General features: G+C 39.0%; 1 protein-coding gene across 6 annotated transcripts in view; it reads left to right on the top strand.

Annotated features, from left to right (window-relative positions):
• Nucleotides 1-14,394, top strand: part of BBS9 (Bardet-Biedl syndrome 9) — a 726,661-nt gene that overhangs the window by 382,085 nt on the left and 330,182 nt on the right. For all 6 annotated transcript variants that reach the window (XR_010344069.1, XM_064380469.1, XM_064380467.1 and 3 more), the window contains one exon: nt 13,542-13,764. Coding sequence is in view for 5 of the 6 variants with exons in the window: in XM_064380469.1 (XP_064236539.1) it covers nt 13,542-13,764 (223 nt within the window). In the remaining variant the exon portion in view is untranslated. The remainder of the gene's footprint in view (nt 1-13,541; nt 13,765-14,394) is intronic.

Raw genomic sequence — 14,394 nt, 5'->3', positions numbered from 1 at the left:
GAAAAGGAAGCATACTACCTCTGTTTCCCCCCCTCGCCTTTTTCTAAGCTATCTCAAATATTTTTGTGTTTTATAAGAGCAAAACCTGGTCTCTCTCATACAGATGTTAAAAGGTATAGATAGATTATAGTCAAACCACCATAAATATATATTCATATACATGTTCATTCACATATCCTCATAATTCAAGTCAGTAAACACAAAAATTTCCAATCTTACCAGTGATGAATATAACAAGTGAAGCAACTGTTAGGTACACTTTGCCTATATTGATTTAGCCAAATTTGTTAATAAATTAGTGCTGACAGACATACGGTGAAATAGACATACCCACTTATTTCTGATGTGGTCTCTCCTGAGAGTCCTCTAGGAAAATGTCAGTCATGAAACTAATCTCATACTTGGCATCAGTCATCTAACTTAATGCACTAAAAGTAGTAAACTAAAATCCATTTGGTGCCATAATGTTTATATTTAGAATTACGAAGTACTGAAGGCAACCTAAAAGCTAATAGTTGAAAAATATTAACTGTGGTATATCAGTTGAATAGAATTAGGTCAGACTGGGGTTCAAATCCCTTTTGGAACATATACTTAACTAGCTCTGTGTCCTTAGCAAGTGGTGGAACTGACAGAGTATTGGTTTCCTTATCTGTACGGCGGTGAACTAGACTATTCCCCAAGGAATGATTCTGCTTTGGAGAGGTGAGAGTGGCCATTCAGATTTGATTTCACGTTGCTTTCTTTTTGTGTTCTTACTGAACCAGTAAAAAATGGTACAGAAGAGGAACAGGACATTAAGAAAGTTAATGAACATAGTTCCCTAATGCCTTCCTCATGAAGGGGTAACTGGAGTTTGATGGAAAACACAGTCTGTGCAGAATGAGGAATTGCCATGTCCAAGGTGCTCAGAACCACAGGCTCACCTCTTTCACAGGGTTAGGATAAGAGCTGTTACAGAGGGAATTTCTTTCAGGTATATCCTTTCCTATACTTTAAAAAAATTTACAGAATCCAGCCTTTATTAGCTTCGGGTACTGTAACATAATAAACATTGAGTGAAAAAATATGTAAGTTTTTTTCTCCTTCAATAATATATGCAAATATATATCCAAATTATATTGCTTACACAAAGTAACTAAAAATGGCATTGCCTGTTTGGTCTTAATGAATTAAACCACACATTTAGTTTCCCTGGGATATCTTCACTATCATTTCAGATTCAGGATTTTAGTGCTTAATTATCTATATCATTTGGAAGACAATAATAATAACAATAATACAGAGGTGCTAAATGCTGTAAAAACTGCATTACATGCGTGACCCCATTTGGCACCTACTTTTCAAAGGTGTGCAGGTTTCACAAGGACCCTCTCTATATACATCTTAACACTTTGTAAGGACTAATTGAGATAATGTACATGAAGTGCCAAATATGGTGTCTGGCATGTGACAGGCAACCAATAAGTAGTTATTGTTGCCACTGTATTTCAACAATAAGATGCCATCTACTTTAAGTTATGGCATTGCTTTATGGATGAATCAGGAAAATGTAAAAACCAAATACTGCCAATTAAATTATGACATATTTTTATCACTTAAATTTTTTTTATTATTGAAAGAGCTCTCTTAGACTTATTTAGACATAAATTTTATCATACATTACTCTTGTACCTGAATAAGAAAGATACAAGCAACATAAATTGAGTAAGGTACCCCTGAAACTTCTTCATATTCAAAGTTTCATTCCCCTAAATCATGACAGGTCATTAAACTGCAGCTCACTACTGTGTTTTTCCATGTAGCATTGTCCTGTATATTACAAAGATCATTGTTCATGCAGCATTCCTTGAGTGTGCCACTACTGCCTTCACGATTTCTTTTTTCTGAGCCTTTGATATCCTTTCAAAAACTTTCCTTTTCGACCAAACTCAAAACTTCATTTTTCCTCCTCAGTTGAACTCTATGTTGCCTGAAGTTAAGCAGCCTCTCTCCAAAGTCAGCAAGAAATTTTAGGCAAATTGGTGTTTAATGCTCTAACAATAGTGCTATATGATACATTAATTAATCAAACCACATCTATTTCAGGGATTTGACAGTTTTTCCTGACCTTAGTTGTATTGCTTGTCCTTGACATAGGATAGTAATCTCTGTGCGTGTATCTCAGTAACAAAGCATAACACAGTTTGTTTTATCTGTGTGTGTTTTCTTGTCTTACATCCTGGAAAGCTTTCAACTTAGCTTTTGCTTTGTGAAAAAATATGAAATCGCGGTGATTCTTCAGTCATGAATGTTTGCCTCACTCATTTCAACTTTATACTTCTAGCTACACTACTTCCATACTTTTCTGTGCGCATAGTAACTTTTTTGTTCAATGATAAATCTGGTGTAGTTTTAAAAGATAACTTAAATGGTAATTAATTCAATGGGGAGTATTAACATTGCACAAAGTCAGTGGACATGGCATGATATGAACAGCAAAGATAAAGGCTGTACATACTCAGGCGATGAAGACTATAGCATGACCGGAACCTGGAAGCCAGAGTCATTATATACCACTGAGTATAAGACACCGCCCTACTTCTGAGATGTGAGGGAGAAATGTCCTAGAATTGATGGAACATATTTGTAAGCACAGAGTAAAGAAATTGTATTTATAGTCTTTTTTATTAAGAGGGAATTTTGTGAGTGGTTTGAATTGGGGACAGGATATTACAGAAAAGGCAACTCCATGACATCCCATCTTGGAGTAGGTGTTTTTGACTAGAAGTACATTTCGTATACAGTACATAGGAAAAATCTTACCAGTTGTCGCTTTTTGATGAGAAAGCCATATATAAACAGTGAAAAGTAATGAAGATTGAGTCTCTATTGCTATCATTTTAAATTGTGTCTATTGCATAACATAGGAAATTTAGGATTAGAGCTCACTGATAAGTAGTTTTTGAGAACAGAGCGAACATAGATCGTCTCATCCACAGCAATGAATAAGATTTTGTGGATGAAATCACTGACAGTGTTAGCAGGAATATGTTTCATTTTCTGCATTTGGAGTGGTAAAACTTTCCAGCTGCCTGAGAAGTAAAATCTAACTTGTATTGTTTAACAGCAGTTGTTAGTTGCTTTCTAATCTATTGGGTCTGAATTCAAGGTAATAAACATTGGTTAGCAGTCTTAGAACTAAGTCCAGTGAACTTCACTGATTAGATTTCTCTATTTTGTAAAGAAAATGAGAGAGGAGTTAAACAGACACCCAAATAAGATATGCCAAAGGAATGTAAGAAAATTAACTTTTATTGAGCATTATTATGTGCTAGGCATTGCTCAAGGAATTTACATATGTTATTTCATTTAATCCTCACTATGTCCCTTTGAAGTAGGAGGTGGTAGCACGTGCTGTGCGTGTCCCACACCTATCTCTTAACCTTTCACCATTCCTGAATGCTTCCACCTGCTCGACACCTGCAGTTCTTTTGCCTGAGGACTATCCCTGTTTGGCAGAGGCTACATAGCCACCATGCTCAGCCAATGACTGACAGACTTGGTAGATTAATACCCAGGCTCCTCGTCCTTTATGCAGGGTAAGTGTGAGAGTTGTGTTATACACTGTCCCCATCCCCCACAGTTCTCTGGCAGGAGTCAGCACCACTTGCTGCTCCACAGCATACCCTTTATTGCTTTCTCTCCACTTTTCATCTCACTTCTCCACTCCCCATTGGCGCTTCTTGGCTCGGCTCTCAAGTCAACTACTTGTGCTTTGTATCTTTGTCTCAGGACTATTAGTTCCAATTTATAGATGAGGAAATAAACCCAAGGCCACACATCGAGAAAAGAACAGAGGCAAGATTTGAACCCAAACTAAGGGGCCTCACAAAAATGAACAGTCTGACTCAATGGAATAACTTTAAACCAAGTGATCATACTGAATTTTTACTCTTCTCCAATGTGACTATTTAACAAGGATAAATGTAGATTTATACTTTATGGTTATTTGTGCCTATGCTCAAGCCTATGCCAAAAAATGCTGGCAAATTTAATCAACTTGTGGTTTGCTTCATATAACACTAAAACAAACTCAAACTATATAATTAAAATATATATATATTTTGAGACAGTCTCACTCTGTCACCCAGACTGAAGTGCAGTGGCTGTCTTGGCTCACTGCAACCTCCACTTCCCAGGTTCACGCAATTTTCTGCCTCAGGCTCCCGAGTATCTGGGATTACAGGTGCCCACTGCCATGCCTGGCTAATTATAATTCATTTTTGTACAAAACTGTTGGGAACGTTTTATATTATTTATATTTACATTATTGTATAGACCTTTCTGTCATGAATAACTTTTATTTGACAAATAATTCTTGTTATTGTTCTAGGATGGGGGCTAGGGCATGGGAGCTAAAAGAAATAATTACTAAAGAACTTTACCTCTCTCTGAGTGCGTTCCATTTTCTACATCATTATATTTTTGTGTATATTCTAATATATCACTTGAGTGTAAGCTACTTTAGGGTAGATGCATATCTTATTCACCTTTTTGGAAAAAATAACACAGTATTTATTGTGTCTTGTACTAGTTGGCTCTAAGTAAATATTTTCAAAATAAATGACTGTATAGACTCAAACTTATACTTTATTTAATAGACAACAATATTTACAATTAGGATGAATGTGTGGGTAAACATATACTTCATCACTATTACTCTACAGTTTTGAGATTTGTGCTGCTTTCCTACTGTTATCTTAGCTTGATAGCTGTGAAAAATGACACTAACATTGAATGATGTGCAGCTCTGTCATTCCAGATGCAATTCTAAATATTTTTTTTCTCCAGACTTGATTTCTATTTGAAGAAAATAGAAATAGAAATTTAGCATGTGGACCTTCGGGAGCTGTTTCCTATCCATTGGCGGTCCCGATCAAGAGAGAAATAAATAGCCATGTCCTAAAATAGTGAAGTTTCTGGGTGGTCCTGAAAAATCCAAAGTAATTAAAGGGAGGAGAGAAAAACAGAAAGAAAAGAAACCTGTAGTGCTTTTCACTTAAATCAGTGATCTCATGTATTTTTAGACACTTTTTTCCCCAGAGTTTAGTCATTCCTTGTTCTTTGAGATTATTAAGAACACAGCATTGTCAGGAGAGGAGTTGATACCTTTAGCTTGCTCACGTGGCTCTTCTCTTGTCCTAGGTGGCAATAAAGTTTCCCCCCGACTCTGTCAAATATATGGACACTTGATTCTTATGTGACCCCACCGTGTCTTATGTCTTGGTAATAGGAGTGGCTGCTCCAACTGTTCTCAGTGATGAGTGCCTGCAATGAGTGTTTGTACTTCAGACTCATTAGAATCATGTCTGACCATTATTGTGTTTTCGGGAGCCATGGTTTCCAAAGGCTATAACCATATATCAGTTACAGTAGTCCATAGAGGTGCTAAAAGCTTTGGTGGACTCTTATAAAAGTTTGGCCCAACCAAACTGGCACAGAGCACTTTGCTTTTTTTTAGTATTACGCAGTAACATCTCATTTAATTATATGCAGATTATTCATTTGGATAAAGAAGCTGATTTAAATTTTGGTTCCGTGAATATGTTCATTGTGACCATGAATCTTCTAGGGGAAAATGTCATTTCTGAAGCCCAGAAAGTAAAAGAAGCCTAAGCAGATCTAATGGCAATAGATTGAAAGACAAACACAATGAAATGGGAAAGAAAGGCTCTGTGCCACAGTGGTTAAGTGTGGTATTTACAACTACATAGTCCTGGATTATATTACAGCTCCCACTTTTAATAATTATGTCATTTTCAGTGAAGTGCCTTACATCTAGATCCTCAGTTGGAAGTTATAATACCCGCCCATAGGGTAGTGGAAAGAATTAATGAAATAATATTTGTCAGATTCTCAGCACGTTTTCTAGCACATAAGAGGTCCTAAACAGTTTTTACTCCTGTTGTTGTTGCTGCTATTTCTGCTGCTGTTATTCGAGTGAATCCGCACAAAAAAATAAACTTTAGAGAGAACTCTCACAGGTAAGAATAATGGTATGGAATTAACTACCTAGATCTTAATAAGCACCTGGCAAGGGAAATATTGTCCTGGGAAGGAAAATGAGATACAGGGAACTAAAATAATTTTTCCAGAGACATTAAGCTTATGTTTAAAAGTTACATTTTCCCAGAGACATAAAGTCACAGTCGAGGTCTTCTGACTTCTAATCCAATGTACTTTCATGACCCATACTGCCCCTTTTGTGGAAATATATAAATAAGTACAAGTCATAGTGTGAGATAGTGAATAAGTGAAGGCTCAGTGTTGCGTGTGAGGCTAAATAGCTAATGACCACAGGGGAAATGGCAGCCTTAAACTTAGGGCTCATCTTTCTTAGGCCTCCATTGTCCACTGGATCCTGACCTGGTGATTTATCACTATCTTGTTAGCTTTCCTGTGCCTTCAAAGGAATGATTTTCATATATTCTTTTCCAGTTGTTCTCAGTGGGAAATCTGGTCCAAGTGATGTAATATACCACCACTAGGAACAGCTTTCCCCTAGAATTACATTATGAATTTGATTTTCCAGTCTTTAATTTTTTTTTTTTTTTGTGAGTTGCTTCTGAGTAGCGCAGGTAGCAGGAAGCTTTTGCCTGAAGCAAACTTTAAAGCTTAGTCAAGGTGACTGGCTCCACCAGGCATCATTCATATTTTGCTTTGTTTTAAAGCTGATGATCTCTATCCAGGATCAAGTTTTGTAATAATTCAGGTAATCTACTTTGTGTTCCTCCATCTAAAGAATTGGAGTTGGAATGAGAGTACAGGTCAAATACAAATGTTCGTGGCAAAACATAAGCTTACAAAAAGGATCAGAGTGGGTTGGTTTGCAGCAACTTTGTGCTTTCTGCTTGCACTGCAGCCGAACTCTCGGAAGGTCTCTTAGCTCATATTTGTTAAAGAGGTTTTAAATTTTGATCCAATAGGAGGCAATATGCTTGAATTTTCATAAAATAGTATGGATAAGCCTGCACACTGGTCTACTTTTCGTTGAAACCTCAATTAAATTTTACAGTTTTTGAATTGTGAAAAAGATGGAGAACTGCAAAAGTCCAATAAATTGTTTTCATTTAAAATAAAAAGGAGTGATATTGGCAAATGAGAGTTAGTAGATTATGTGTGGAATTTTATTCATTTTATGACTTGAAAAAATTAAAGCTGATTTTTTTCAGTGCTTTATTTTATAAAAACATTGAATGTGATTTTAAACTTAAGATGCCATGTAGACCATACAACTTGTTTTCATTTTTATTTTATTTTCTATTTTAGGTTCAAAGAGCTGTTTTAATTTTTCAAAGGTAAATTGCTCAACATTCTGAGCCCTCTTTGCATGACAGGGAGATTTCACTGATTACAATCAAGCAAAGAATATTTGGAAATAATCTGAACCTAGATAATTCCTGAAAAGGCCCTATACATTTCAAGATATTTAATTTAGAATTGAAGTACAAAATTTTATTTGTTCTGCAGTTTATACAGTGACCCATTACATGATTCACTTTAGCATATTTAAGTATAATCTAATACAATTCCATATAATACGATACAAAGTAATAATAACCATAATGCTCTGTGGATCAATTATAAATACCAAAGACTCTTCATTGTGAATCCTTTACATCAATTGAAGAGGAAATTTGTTCCCTTTAATACAGTTTGTTATTAAGATAAATGAATATGAAATGAAGGTTGTTTCCCCTTCAAATATGTAATACAAGATGGGCCACTTCTAAGAGTCTTCTCTTTTCAATTGAAATCTGGACTCCTGCTACAAAATCTCCATTTGTTCTTTTAACAGATCTTATGGTTTTTTGTTTGTTTTTGTCTTGTTTTTTAACCTTTTCTCTCTCCCTTAGAGTTAACTGTGCACATTTGGTAATAAATGCTACTGTGGCATTTTGTGGTTTTTCCCTATACCACTGTAGTTAAGGATGTGGTAGTGTTTCTATTATAAACATAGGTTTGCAGGAGTTTATAATTTGTTTGAAAAAAGAGTTTAAGGATGTTACTTGGAACTTTAGATTTCAATGACATACTTCTGTTTTCTGATTTTAAAAAAAGTAGGAGTGAATATATTTGCTTATTTCATAGTATCTTCCACTAAGATTTCAGAGTGTGGTATCACTTATATAAGATTGGCATAAATAATAGTGTTATTCTTGTTTTGTGGAGACCTCCTATGTACCCTAGAGAGATGAAATGAGTTATCTAAGATCACATAGTGAAGGGGCAGTTGAGGTGAATGAAGTTAAGTCAGAACCAGGAGCCTCGGGACAGCTATCTTCAACTCAACTGTTTTGATTCACAGGTGGCATGGGAATACTTTCTGTTTATTTTTTTCTTTGGTTTCTTTGGTTGATACCCTAGGAAATTAATTTTACAAATATGGTCAAACTTTCTGCTTCTTACTGTTTCTGATAAGCCACTTGCTTGATCTGGTATTTAGGCCTATTGACCAGTGGAGACTTGCAGGGTAGGTAGAGCAAAGCAATCGGAAATTCAGCTGTGGCTATCTGGTCTCTAGATAGCAAAAAGCGTAGCTAAGCTGACTTCACTCAGGAAGAGCAGACTAGGCAAGGCCAGGTCCTTGAAATTTAAAGAACTGGCTCACAGAAACAGGGCACACCAGGCATCACACTGGTACACAAAGGCATCTGGGTCCAGCATGCAGTGTAGGAGCCTCTGCACAGGCTGGCAAGATGTGGAAGCAGGCAGCAGGCAGGGCCTCAGCCCCTGGGTCTAGTTCCTTGGAGGGATCTTGCAGAAGCTAGGCAGCTATCTATCAGGAAGTCACTCTTTAAGTAGGCTCCCAAGGCAAGGGCTCTGGTAGAAGACTTGGGTAAAGCCAAAGTCTGGGAACAAAGGAAATCCAGTTACCAATACTAAACTAGACGAAGTAAACCAAAAAATCCCACAAACCCAGTGGCTAAGTTAACTTCCAATAATGACAAGGGCAGTGGAGAAGATAAAATAGAGTAACATGTATATTTAACTAACCCACCCTCCCTCCCCTCCTTTCTCTCCCTCTCCTCCTTTCCCTCCCTCCCTCCCTTCCTTCCCTCTCTCCCTTTCTCCTTCCCTCTCTCACTCCCTTTCTCCTTCCCTCTCTCACTCCCTTTCTCCTTCCCTCCCTCTCTCCCTCCCTTTCTCCTTCCCTCCCTCCCTCCTTTTCTTCCTTCCCTTCCTTCTTTTCTTCCTTTCCTCCTTCCCTCTCCGAGTGCCCTCCCACTCCCCCACCACTGTTGTTTTCTAAAAGTCATACACAGGTCAACCTGGTATTTACAGCAAATTGTGGATTTGAGAACTATAATAAAAACGAGTTCTCACTGAAGAGCACATGCTCAATTTCCTTCCCAGAAATTTTTAGTGCTATATTTCCCAAATTAAGATTTTCTTTTACTCTCACAACATAAGACAAAAATATTCATATGATTGATATTCATCTTTAAAGGATAAAGGTTAGGTATGTGCATGTAGTATGTGTGTGTATTTAGACATTAAAACTGAACATTAGCCTTACCAATTTAAGGGCTATGAATAAAGGTAACAGACACAAATACCAAAAAGGTGTTTAAAATAGCTTACCTTTAAGGTACTTCTCACACCTGAGATTCTAGATTCCACAGTTTTATTTCATATTTCCATAGGTAAGTTTGTTACATGTTTGATCAGTGAATTATCACATTGCATTTTTATTTAACAAACTTGTCAAAGGCTCTTCTTTTGTATCACAAATATTCTTATATTTGAATTTAGGTAGCAATTCAGGCCCTCCATATAATAACTCTGGATTTTAGTGTCAATCTTTCTGAATCATTGGTATCATGCCTCATTTATATTAAAGAGATATCCATGCCACATACCTAAACATGACATGATTTTTGACTTAATCTGCAAGTTGGCATTAGAAAGAAATTCTGTAGTACTCTGTATTAACTAAATGTCATGTCTACTTAAATTATCTAATATGTTACTGTAATCTATTTATGATACAGTAGTTTGCTTAAATGAATGAGAGTAGGAACTATTTTAATGCTGAAATGACCACAGAGCTTACAAATGCCGAATTATATTCAAAGGATTTTTTCTTTTTATATGCCAGAGGCCTTTGTTAATGGCTCCAATTGAAAATGTGTCCTCTCCAATGATGTCTGGGTTACTATTCTGCCTTTATTTACCTCTTCCCATTATTACTGAAATACAAAGTCAATTCTAGATATTAGTCTAGTTTAGATTTTGGTAGTAGTAGAGAGATGTCTTTGTAACAATCAGTGGTTTATTATTCTATAGTAATTTGGAGTAGGAAGCTGTTTTATGGTCTTTCAGGTCTCTTGGATCTTTTGAAAGGGTTTTGAAGATCATTTAAAATCATTTATTTATTCCCTAACTTGCCTAGTGACACCTATAGGTGGGTCAATAGAAATGGGCCAATAGAGTGAAAAGTCCTGATTAACCAATCATGGCAGTCAGTGGGAAGTTCTCTAGTGGAAACATGTAGAGTCTGCTCTTTGATATAAAGAATGAACTGGAGACCAGGCAGGGTGGCTCACACCTGTAATTCCAGCACTTTGGGAGGCCGAGGCAGGTGGATCACCTGAGGTCGGGAGTTCAAGACCAGCCTGGCCAACATGGTGAAACCTCATCTTTACTAAAAATACAAAAATTAGCCAGATGTGGTGGCACTTACCTGTAATCCCAGCTACTTGGGAGGCTGAGGCAGGAGAATCAGTTGAACCCGGGAGGCAGAGGTTGCAGTGAGCTGAGATCTTGCCATTGCACTCCAGCCTGGGTGAAAAGAGTGAAACTCTGTCTCAATAGAGAGAGAGAGAGAGAGAGAGAGAGAGAGAGAGAGAGAGAGAGAGAGATTGACAGAGAGAAAGAACTGCATAAACCTAGAAGAGAAGTGGCAAGCGTGGCAAAGACCTGGGGCTTAGGTGTCTGTGCGCTCAATGTGAATTAAGAGTGTAAGGCAACTGCCAAGAGAGCAGAGGCAACTGGAGGCCAGGCTGGCAGGAGAATTCTTAGAAAAAGGGAGGGAGGGCTGTGGGCTACCTGCACTCCCAGCTGCAGCCCGGTGTCTTGGGGTCAGTTTGGGGTTCTCTACTTAGCTGTATAAATTTTTAAGTGTTTCAAACTGGAGCTATTCAAAGAAGAGTGGTCAGGATGGAGAAAAAACTTCAAACTCTGTTTATATAAGGAAGAACTAGGGGAACTAGGATGTTTATTCTGGAGGAGAGGGTACAGAATTGCTCTCTTCATAGCTATAATGGGCTGTCATGTGGAAGAGAGGTTAGATTTATTCTGCATGGCTCTGGAGGGTAGAAGAAGGGCCAATGGGATAGACTTTGGCTCAGTGTGGGAATAGTTTTCTATTGTTTACACATGTCCCTGAAAGGAGTGAACTGCCCCAAAAAGTAGTGATTTTGGATCTTGAGGACAGCTATGCCTAGGCAGATGCTTGCTGTTGTACAGAAAACCCTGGGAAAACCCCACGAGACTAGACATAAAGATCTCCAAAGCCCTCTTAAATTTAAGGCCCTGGTTTTGTATCTCACCTTCTCTCTGTCCTTATTTTTTGACCATCCTCTGTATACCAAGAACAGCATAGGGATGTGGAGAACTCTAGGCACTCTGAGGGAAAACCAGATATGCAAACAGCAATCACATCACAGGGTGACAAGCGCTATGATGCATCTAGGTGCGTGAAGTCTCAGAGTCCCAAGAGGGCCCACCAAGCAATCCTTGGATGGCAGTACCTGAGCAAGTCATTAAGTGGGAGTTGGCCAGGTAAAGAGTAGAGAGTAGGGCATTGCAGCATGAGTTCCGGTCATGTGCAGAGGCCTGAGGGACAGACAGTCTAAGTGCAGGTGGATGAGAACAGAATACAATGGAGCAAGAGCTGGAGCAGAAAGTGCCTTAAATGCCAAACTGAGTGTTTGAATTTAGGCCTTTGTATTAGTCTGTTCTTGTGCTGCTATAAAGAAATACCTGAAACTGGGTAATTTATGAAGAAAAGAGGTTTAATTGACTCACAGTTCTGCATGGCTGGGGAGGCATCAGGAAACTTACAGTTATTGTGGAAGGAACCTCTTTACAGGGCAGCAGGAAAGGGAATGAGTGCCAGCAGGGGAAATGCCAGGCACTTATAAAACCATCAGATCTCATCAGAACTCACTCACTATCATGAGAAAAGCATGGGGGTAGCCGCCTCCATGATTCAGTTACCTCCCACCGGGTCCCTCCCACAACACGTGGGGGTTATGGGAACTACTATATGAGATGTGGGTGGGGACACAACCAAACATATCAGAGTTGAAGCTTGGGGGTAACCTCATCTGATTTGCATATTTGAATGGTGGCTCAAATGATAAGTTTGAGGATGGGATGAAGGGTTCCAGAGGAACCTTCTCTCTGAGTCTCAGGTCTCTTACCTGTAATATAAGGGACTTGCACTATTCTGCAGTATTGTATTAGATGGTCAGGCCCACGGTGCTCTGGGCCTTACTAGCCTTTGTGTATAGATGGAGTCACATTCATAGCAGCACACAGATTTCACTTACGCTTTGCTTCCTTGTTGTGCTTCTTAGGACCTCCAGATCCCCATAAAGATCTTACCCAGTTATTTCTGGGAGCCCCTGGGGATGCCTAGAAGGAGCTCCTAAACTGACTCCTCCTGCTCTTTACCCCGTACTTCTTGTTGCCAGCATTAGCCGAACCCACCTGAGGGTGGTGCCTCCCCACTGCCAGTCCTGCTGGTGCCAGTACTCTCTGTGACAAGGCTGAGGTTCCTGCCTAGCACTTATGTTCCTAGAATTGCAGCTGTCACTGCAAGTTTTCACTGCAGCACAGCCACACTGTTCCCAACAAAAGTGGGGGTGATGGCCTATTTCATTTTGTGTCATTTACCATCACCTGGACAGTGAGCAGTACTAGGCAGGCCCTGTGTCTCACAGGATCCTTCTTCAAATAGCTCCTTTGTTTCTCCTATAACTCCAAGGCTGTGGGACCAGTACCTGAGGGAGACACCAGGGTTTCTCTCCATTCCAGTTTACCCCAGGGTATCCGAAGGTCCTCTCTCTCCTGGCCAGCTTTTCTTTAGCAAAAAGATAAGGCAAAGCAAACTATAATCCTGGCAGCTTTACCCACCACATCATTAAACAGACCTATGCCTGAGACTCCTTTTGTTGTTACTCATTACTCTATGACTGGCTCAGGGCTAAACCCTTCTCATAGATCTCCAACCCTTGAAGGGACAGACTATTAACATCCTCATTTGTAGATGAGGATGAGGCTAAGAGGAATTAAGTAACTTGCTCAAGGTCAAACAGGTGACAGAGCTAGAGCTCCAAACCAGCCTAGTCTGGAATATTCCAGATACCACACTCTTCACAGGTCCCCAGTACTTGAATATAAACACTCAATAATCTGCATAATACGTCAAGTGCCCACTTTTCTCATTGTCATCTTTGTATTAATTCAAAATTGGCTTTTGTATCCAGGGCTGGGAAGAAACGGTGGATGCTGCCATTTCCCACCTGTTGAAGACTTGCCTGTCGAAGAGTTCAAAGGAGCAGGCTTTGAACCTCAACAGCCAGCTGAACATTCCCAAAGACACAAGCCAACTGAAGAAACATATCACCTTGCTTTGCGATAGATTAGCCAAAGGTGGCCGTCTCTGCCTGAGTACTGATGCAGCGGCCCCGCAGACCATGGTCATGCCAGGTAAGATCTCTGTGTATGTTCCCTAAACACAATTGTACTTCTCCCAAATTAAAGGAATGTGCCTGTGTTTGTATTTGGGGTTTAAATTTCATATTAAAGTGATGATAGGCAAAAAAATTGATTTCACATTTCCCCTCCGACATCCCAGGGTAACCCCTTGGATAAATATTCTTGGGATATTTGCTTGCTAAACATTTCTAGAATGGTATGTCCTTTTTCTTCTCTCTGCTTTTAACGATATGATCCATTTTGTTTTGCTTCTAAGCAATAAAAAGTGGATTAGAGGATAAAACTATTTTTTAAGAAAAAGTTTTACTAAATGTGATCTCGCGAGACAATATTTCATAAATGTAAATAGCATGATACTAGCAACTAATGTAATCCAGATGAGTCCAGTCTCTTCTGCTGTTTGCTTGGATTGTGGTCATCAGAATAAGGGGGAAGAGACAAAGTGAAAGACAGGGATTAAGAGATGTGGGCAGGCTTCAGAGCCCAGGCACTCATGGGTCAGCGTGGAGAGAGAGTCCACTTGCCCCTCCGTGGGCAGTCAGTGATGGTCATGGACACCCAGGGCTGTCCTTCCCATGGTCATAGGGGCAGGTCTCTTAGGGGCAGCAGTTCCCAAGTCCT

Source organism: Aotus nancymaae, unplaced genomic scaffold (genome assembly GCF_030222135.1).
Source record: "Aotus nancymaae isolate 86718 unplaced genomic scaffold, 86718_ANA_hifiasm-v0.15.2.pri h1tg000025l, whole genome shotgun sequence".
Classification (NCBI taxonomy): Eukaryota; Metazoa; Chordata; class Mammalia; order Primates; family Aotidae; genus Aotus; species Aotus nancymaae.
This window is presented reverse-complemented; position numbering and strand designations above follow the sequence as displayed.